The 8,684-nt window shown below is 37.2% G+C and overlaps 2 protein-coding genes across 3 annotated transcripts in view; both read right to left on the reverse strand.

The window, feature by feature from the left end:
- Positions 1 to 2,404, reverse strand: part of LOC107672278 (membrane-bound transcription factor site-1 protease-like) — a 21,797-nt gene extending 19,393 nt beyond the window's left edge. Inside the window, exon 1 of the mRNA XM_016465410.1 lies at positions 2,233 to 2,404. The gene's annotated coding sequence lies outside the window, so the exon portion shown is untranslated. The remainder of the gene's footprint in view (positions 1 to 2,232) is intronic.
- Positions 2,405 to 4,235: 1,831 nt separating this feature from the next.
- Positions 4,236 to 8,684, reverse strand: part of LOC107672326 (fanconi-associated nuclease 1-like) — a 9,613-nt gene continuing 5,164 nt past the window's right edge. The window contains exons 6-14 of one of the 2 annotated variants that reach the window (XM_016465473.1): positions 8,334 to 8,465; positions 8,149 to 8,257; positions 7,355 to 7,474; positions 7,076 to 7,240; positions 6,556 to 6,724; positions 5,860 to 5,963; positions 5,550 to 5,744; positions 4,803 to 4,931; positions 4,236 to 4,638 (exon numbers count right to left, since the gene is read on the reverse strand). In XM_016465473.1, coding sequence (XP_016320959.1) covers positions 4,501 to 4,638; positions 4,803 to 4,931; positions 5,550 to 5,744; positions 5,860 to 5,963; positions 6,556 to 6,724; positions 7,076 to 7,240; positions 7,355 to 7,474; positions 8,149 to 8,257; positions 8,334 to 8,465 — 1,261 coding nt within the window. In that variant the 3' untranslated portion in view covers positions 4,236 to 4,500. Of the gene's footprint in view, positions 4,639 to 4,802; positions 4,932 to 5,549; positions 5,777 to 5,859; positions 5,964 to 6,555; positions 6,725 to 7,075; positions 7,241 to 7,354; positions 7,475 to 8,148; positions 8,258 to 8,333; positions 8,466 to 8,684 lie in introns of those variants that run through there. The other variant, XM_016465474.1, reaches the window with a different exon arrangement.

The raw sequence follows: 8,684 nt of genomic DNA on the forward strand, positions 1-8,684 counted from the left end.
GGCTCTGTGAAGTAAATGCTGCTCCATCTGAAAGCATGTGAAAATACCACATTTAATAACATATTTTTACTCCAAACTCACTTCATAACGTCAGTCGAGTGTTTGAAATAATCCTTATAATAATAATAATGTCACAATCCTTCTGTGAGATGATGTGGCTTCTTACACAGAATAAGGCACGCAACATATTTCATAGTATTTAAGCAGTGATAAAGGCATTGCATTATAAATATTATTATAATTTTCATTAAAATAAAGTATAAGAACTCAGATAAACCATATATTGCCGTAGTCGTGTGTTTATTAGTCACGTTGAATCAATGAAAGCAGTTGAATCTTCTGTTTATTCAGCTGCAGCAATAGGCATTTTCTGGGTTTCTTCTGCGAGGCGTATTTGGAGTTTCAGCGTGAGAGCGCCCTCTGGCCTTTGGATGGAAATTTACTGCTGATCACAGAACCGTGCTTCACTGAAAGATACGCATGACAATCGCAGCTTCTGTCGAATCGCGATCTCGATTCCATTTCGATTTATCGTGCAGCCCTACTCATAATCCACCCCAAAGTGTTAGCACCAGGACAACGTGAGAGACATTTGCTTGAAAACATGTACCCCCACCCACAGGCACACATCCAGAGGCTTAATTTCCCACTAACTCCAGGCTGTGAACGCCTGTCCCGTAAGAGGTGGGCTTAACTGTTATGCAACTCAATTTTACATCCTAGAGTAAGACACCATATGGTTCTTTACTACACACCAGACCATCTTTGCTAGTCATAGATACACGCAGAATGGGTGCAAGGCTGTAAAATGACTGTAAAGACATAAGTACTGACTTGTGTCAACATAAGAAGAAAAAAAAGGTATCATGAAACAGAAGTGTGATAGTCCTTTCTTCCCTATTGTGATGAATATCCGAGTGAAATGGCTTCTTGAACAAGAAAAACAGAAATGTAGAGCAAGACTTCATTTTGTCTATTGTAAATTTATTGAATCACTGTCGTTTGCTACTGGTGCAGCATCTCATGTGAGAGACAGGTTGTACCGACAGACTTCTATCTGATGATGTATGCAAAACTTCTCCAATCATTTCATTTGTTTAAACACAGTTTCTGTGAGTTCATCCATCTGCTTCCATTTTTAAGTGTAACGGCCACATCTCACACTCTATGACTACTTCCGCTTGCGATCTCTACATCCGTTTCATCACAACTTTAAAGGTGGCCAGTGCAAAAAAAAGTAAACAGGATGTGAATGTGATATTCACAAAATCAGTGTTTACTTTGATTCGGTTTGTAGAGAAACAATCTAGGATGTTAGTGTAACAGGCTTAAGTAATAATTCATCCTTAAACAAATAATATCATCATTTACTTACCCCGTTTGACTTATTTTCTTCTGTGGTTTTAGGCATAATGAAGCTGTTATTCTGTCAAACAAGTACTTTTGGTGAGTAAATGATTTTTATTTTGGGTGAATCATCCCTTTAAAAAAATCTAAAGCAAGCTTAAGAAATGTAAAAAAATATATATTTTTTTTTATTATTCTTTTTTTTTTTAATTGACCTTTTTTTTTTTTAATCGAGCAAAGAAACAGTAGTCACTTAATCCAGACAGTGGGCGAATTAATTTCAGCAGCAGGCCTGCGAAAGCCCTTGTTTTCTTAGCCAAAAGCACTAGTGATTTAACAAAATACAGAAACAATGTCATAACTAAATAATAACTAAAGATCTTCTGATAATGTTCTTTTATAAACATCAGCATTTGAACATCATTTGGCACAAAGCCTTTACATCGACACTGACAACATTGTGTACTGGATGCAGTGTTCAATTTAGAAGTAAAGATTAAGAACGAATTTAAGGAGTCAATATTTAGATGGACTGTTTTGGTGCGTTACCGATCACAACGCTTTGTCTGATGGACAGATCTGTAATTATTTAATGTCTTACTTTTAACAATACATTGCACACAGGCTAATGACAATAACTCCAGCAGTCTTGCTAGCTACACAATCAACCAAACAATCAATTTACGTTGCGCAAAGCAGTTTGCCAGAATAGCTCGTTATTTACGACCCCCTCACGATAAAAAAAAAAGCTTCAAAGTTTATGTTTTTGTCGCTAAAACAGACAAACATGTGGTCTCGCCACCTTCCAGCTACAAGCTAACAGCTAGCTGAACAAAGCATGAGCATAAGAGTTCCACATAACCAACAACCCCATATTATACTTACAGTCTGCGGAATGTGCAACAATGGTGCAGGAAACGATTAACTCCCGGAATATGTCGTCTGAAATATTTCGTATCTTGGCTTTAGTGCATATTAGAACTATGCAGTATGCACAAGCTAATGGCGTAAGCTGTAAAACTGTAACGTGAGAAATGGTATTAAACACAACAACCAGTAGCCAATTATCAAGCGCTGCGTCACGTCTCGACTCGGGAGGGATAAGCGTTCAGCCAATAGAAAACGTTTATGCTTCCATTTGATTGGTTATTGCGATAAATATAACAAGATGCTTCAGAAGCATGCGTGTTAAAAGTGCAAGCAGTGATTTTTCCCTAACTGAAGAAGTTGAACAGTAAAATATCTCTAATCATATACGTTAGCGTGAGTTGAAGAATCCGGTCATAGCTCAATAAGTAGCCTAATAAAAGCTGTTTTATTTTACATGGAGCGGGTCGCCTCATGGACTGCCATGCAGGTTCAGATTGCATGACGAGCAGAATACAGTTTAGGCGAGCCATAAGTAGTTCAGCCAGTTCTTAGCCGGTTTAGGATGATTTCACTGGTCTTATCAGGGGCCGGCTGTATAAACTGTTTAGACTACTCTTAAAAAGTTAGCCATTTAATTTGTTTTCTTCTAGACTGGTCATAACTGTTTAAAGTCAGTTACAAAAACTTAGATTGGCCCAATTTTCATCAGAAAAGTGAGACTGATTATCTCTTGGCTAATTGCTAGATGGTCAAACTAGTTCTTAAGACAGTCTTAACATAGCAGCTATGTTTATGCAACCGGCCCCTGGTGTTTATCAGGTCCATCTGTTTAGTCAGTAATTGTTTTCCCAGCTTGGCCAGACTGAAGTTACACTAGTCTATTTGGTCATCCAGTCTGGCTTTGCTGGCAGTCCAACAATAGTCTATGTACGAAGTAGTACATTTGTTGTCAAGAGTCAAGACTCCCCATATTTTCATAATCTTATTCATAACCAGCCAGCTAAACAACATTTTTACACAACTACACTTGTATTTAATTTGTGGGGTACAGCGAAAAGAACAACTTTTTGTTTTTTTATGAAAAATTATAATGAGGAACAAATACCAAGGATGCATTATGGATCAATTTAGAATGTTTCCAGATTATAACTACAATTCCTTTGAAATGTGTACAAGAATACAATAAACACTACATTTGACATTAAGATTTGTTTTGTTACATTTTATGAGCAGATGAAAGACATTAACAAATAATCCCCCCCCCACCATTTTCAAGTCTGCTTCAGTGACTGCCTAAACACCCATTCACACCACAACTATAATGGTTATATAACTATAATACAACTATAACAACATAGAGGAATATCATTGAAAATTTGTTTTTCAGCTGATTAATGATAATAACATTGACAGTCAATCAGAATACACCCGGATTCTGGTGTGAACATTAACATGATTATTGTTACAGGTATCTTTATAGTTATCGTTCTTGGTGTGAATGGGCCTTAAGGAACAGATCAAGTGTTCTAACTAAGATTCTCTGGCCTGCACTGGACATTAAAGGAAATTTGATAGTGTCATTTTATCTGCATTTATCTGATTCAAATACTTTACAGTAGCATGATGTGTAAACATCAGAAGGTGTAAAGGTTAAACTGAAAAGCATGATTTATTAGTTTTGTTATGGGTGTCAAACATGAAAGATATGCGTGACATGCAATGAAAAGGTATTTCAGTCTTGGAATGTGGTCACCCAGTGTTTTTAAGAGTTTTTTTATCCACAATAATTGTAGATTACAATTATTATCTACAATGTCTGTTTATCCACAGACATTGTAGACATAATAGACATAATGGAACCCCTTTTTGCAAGCTGCAAGATTATGTGCTTATGTTTTCCATAAATACTTAAGCATTTTTATTATTTAAACAGAAAAACTTTTACATTTTGATGTTTTTATTTAATGTCTTCAAAGTATTTACTTCAGAAATGTACATTTTTTTTTAAATCAGCCATTAAAATATAGTCACTTTACAATGAGCACAAGAATAAAAAAAACGAGGTAATTTAACAGTTTTATGATTCAGACTGGGAGAATAAATCCTTTTAAACTCCCTTAGAGGGCATATTAATACTCTTCTCTTATATCACCAGATTAGTGCCAAGCTGAGGTTTTAATACCATCATTAAATCCATCCTTTGTTTTTCAAACACTTCGAACTCTGCCTGTTTGGTGAGCCATGAGGTGAGCTTAAGTCTTCATACTCAGTGTGACAGCAGCCTCATTCCCGTCGAGCCCCTCGTGCTCCAGTGGCAGTGACATGACAAACTTCTACATTGGCCCCAAGCTTATGCAGCTCATCCAGCCAGATCTGTTGCTTCTGGGACAGACGGTCATTAGGACCCTTTACTTCCACCAACTAGAAGAACACAACTCAAATGAGCAACAACTTAAAGGCCCCTTGTTTATAGATCCAATATTTCCAATGTTTCTTAACATTATAATCTAATTAAAGCAGTAAAATAAGTCACATAGTCAAAAGTTGAATACCTTCCTAACCAGCAAGCTACGTCTCTGACTCACCTTGTACTTCTTGTTGTATGTGCTCCAGACTACCAGATCTGGAAGTCCTCCTCTGCAATGCCTGTAGTCCTTTGCCATTCTGAGGACCACACCGCTCAGGAAGTGGCCACCCAGACATGCTACTAGACTCTAAAACCAGACAAAGAAAATAAAGCAATTACAGTATGGTTGTGAACATAATCTGGCATTCACAGTTTAATCAATTATATATATAAATAATAATTGTAATAATTAAAAAGAAGAATGCTTGTCCTAGGAAAAAAAAATCAACTTGTGTTTGAATTAATGATGTTACAGACACTTTGACGAGGAAATGGACCACTAGTAGGAAAAAAATGAGAGAAATCACAACGCTCAATGTGGCAGTACTAAGAAAGGAGCCAGTTGCCTTTTAAATAGAGGCACTGACTGTTTTTTACTCTAAAATAGAAATGCACTTTAGCTGGACCAGCTTGAAAATATTTTTTTGCGTAAGCTGAGCTGAAGAAACAACATTTATGATACCACAGTTGTCAGATTTTATTGCTGATTTGAAATTACTTTAATGTTACTGTAAAGCCACGTGAACAGACTTGCAGTATATACAGTGGGTACGGAAAGTATTCAGACCCCCTTAAATTTTTCACTCTTTGTTATATTGCAGCCATTTGCTAAAATCATTTAAGTTAATTTTTTTTCCTCATTAATGTACACACAGCCACGACATTCTAATTTATTGAGATGCACCTGTATAGTCGCTGTGATTACCTGTGCCTGTTGAAGGGAGGAGAAACGCTCCCAGTTTATCAGCGCACACACTCTCCCCTCCTGTGCGTTCCACACATCAGCAAGCAGCTCCTGCAGCGTCTCGGTAGATGCCTCGCGTAACATCTCAGCACGCGCCTCGATGGCTTCCCGCCGGTTACCATAGAAACAATCAGTGTGCAAATCCAAAGGACAATTCTGGGCAGGGCATGCAGTCATTGATCACTGATCTGTTGGGGTGGTATGCCTTGACAATAAAGTGCAACCCTAAATGTGTGAAGTGCACAGCACTTATTCTTTAATTATTGTGTACCTGGTAGGGGTTTCGGAAGACATCAGGAACCCCATCGATAAAGATGATGTCCCACATGAGGAGTCCAAAAAGGCTGGAAAATGTAGAGCCTTCTCCATGAATACCTTAAAAGAGGATTTCAGAAACATAAATTGAAAGCATAAAAGGCACGGCAGAATGGATGTGCTTGTGTATGATGTTATAATGTTAGACGTTATGAAGAAATTTAGAAAATAATTTTGAAACTATTTATTTTATGGAATACAAAGAGTCATCTTGAATGATGTACTGGTTGTTTATTTCCATGCAACTACAAAGGACCAGAACTTTCAAGCTTTTCAGGAATTTAAAAGCACCATAAAAGTGATCTACAGGATTAATCCTCTATGTACATTTTCCGAAGTCATAAAATAGCTTTGAAACAGAGAAACAGACTGAGATTTAAATAGTTTTCACTGAGAATCTGAACATGACTTAAATAGCAATGTCAGATTTGTGAATGAATTGTTCACTTGAGTCAAATATTTTTTTTTTATGAATCACTTGATCCGGTTCACAAACCAGTTTGAACGATTCAGACATCTATATATCTCTTATGATCTCTTTTGTTTTCCATGGAAAAACATGAGGTTTGATTCATTATGAGTGAACGATTCCTCAGTTTCCTCAAAAATGATTCCTTCATATAATGATGCACAAAACAATGTGATGCCAGACCTTGATCAAAACCAAGCGTCCTGTAGTGTTCCAGAGCCAGTTCCTCAACAGAACACATGACCATAGTCCCTCGTCCCTCTGTGGAGCGTTTATCCTCATTGGCCGCTCTGAGGAACACTGATTTGCCCATACCACCCTCATGAGGAAAGAGCTGGCCTCGAATTGTCACCTGTTAAAACACTCCTGTTAAAATGTTGTTAATTGTGTTGCTATTGTTAACTAAAACTATTCAAATTAAAATACAATAAATAAATATAAAAGACAAAAAACAATGTCAAAAGCACATAATTATTCAAACTAAAATTAAAATGAAAACAGAACATTTAAAAATAAATACAAATTCAAAATTACTCAATACTACAACAATATTTGTACAATACCAAAATAACACTGCTGTACATCTTTCAGAAAAATTCATCCACATTTTCCAATACATTAACTTTAGTATTTAGTGACCACAAAATATATGCATATAATAACACTGTATTACAATGGTCCCCATGTGGAACTGAACACTCACATGAGTGACATCCTGTACATGCACAGTGGGCAGATCTCGGAGCAGCAGACAGTACTTCTTCAAGCTAGCAGATTCCTTCATTCGGGAAGCTCGCTGGTGAAGTGATAATTTGTGGCCTGTTCGGACCAGAGGATCATTCAGTCCATCCCGGATAGCACAGATGGCCTTGATACAAAAGGTGTCAAAATCAAACAATCCTCTGGACAAATGCTTGTGTAACCGACACAAAAGTAACATTAAAACAAAATGTCTGTTTATATTTACAATCAAATGAGGTACCTGCTCATGTTGTTTTAGGTGTTGCTGGAGATTGAGTGCAAGTCTGTCCCACCAGCGCCCCCTACTGTCTACACAATACACTGGCTGGGACAGAAGATTCCTGAGCTCCTCCACAGAGTTCTAAATTGCAGAAATGAAAAGATAAATAATTCAACAAACTCATGTAACATCAATATACAGGATTGTAAAGTGTTTACAATGGCATCATTAACTCCATGTTTTTTTCCATGGCTTGTGTATTCACCCACCTCATAGCGGCGAAGTCTTTGTAAAATCTCAACTCCTCGAGACAGTATCCGAGTGTAGGTCCAGCCCACAGTGAAACACCGCAGAAAAACAGGCAGTTGTTCTTGATGACTGCACACATATTGAAACTCAATCCATCTCACGACAGCAAATAAATTATATGAAAGATACGTTTTCGTTTTCAAACCTTAGGTCACAGGATTCTTTAATCTCCTGCCAGGTGTATATATAAAATTTTCTTTTCTTCTATTTTTGAAGTGAAATGTGACCTGAGCATTTTTTTAAAGATGTTTTGATTAACTATACACCTTTTGTCACCTGAGCAAAGTATGATTATAAAATAAATATAAAACTGACCTGATGAGGTCATCCCTGTCCTCAAACAGTCTGGCTGAGCGATGTACTGTATACTCTGGGAAAGCTAGACGGCCAGAATTGACAAGCAGAATGGTGTAGAGCTGCCCCTGACCTCCAGCGGCCATCTCCTCCTCCTCCAAAGTGTCTGTGAGGGAGAACAGACACTTTGGATGGTTTGTGTATTCACCCACCTCATAGCGGCGAAGTCTTTGTAAAATCTCAACTCCTCGAGACAGTATCCGAGTGTAGGTCCAGCCCACAGTGAAACACCGCAGAAAAACAGGCAGTTGTTCTTGATGACTGCACACATATTGAAACTCAATCCATCTCACGACAGCAAATAAATTATATGAAAGATACGTTTTCGTTTTCAAACCTTAGGTCACAGGATTCTTTAATCTCCTGCCAGGTGGCCTTTGCTGTAGCATAGAGGACATAGGCGTCCTCCCAACTGCCTGTTTGCATTGCAGCAATCACTTCCTGCAGTGTACGCATCACCGTTTCATACCTGTACAGAAGAATATTTACAGAATTGTTTTACAATAGTATGAAACAACAATGAATCTAGAACATAGTAACAAATATTGCCATCTTCAAATGAATGTTTTCATTTGTATTCATCTCACAAAGCCTGTCAAGAACATGTACAGGTCAACCCAAAATCACAAGGAAAAAAAAATAAATAAAAATTATATATATATATATATATATATATATATATATAAAA

The sequence above is a fragment of the Sinocyclocheilus anshuiensis genome, unplaced genomic scaffold (genome assembly GCF_001515605.1).
Source record: "Sinocyclocheilus anshuiensis isolate Anshui unplaced genomic scaffold, SAMN03320099.WGS_v1.1 scaffold997, whole genome shotgun sequence".
In the NCBI taxonomy this organism is placed as follows: Eukaryota; Metazoa; Chordata; class Actinopteri; order Cypriniformes; family Cyprinidae; genus Sinocyclocheilus; species Sinocyclocheilus anshuiensis.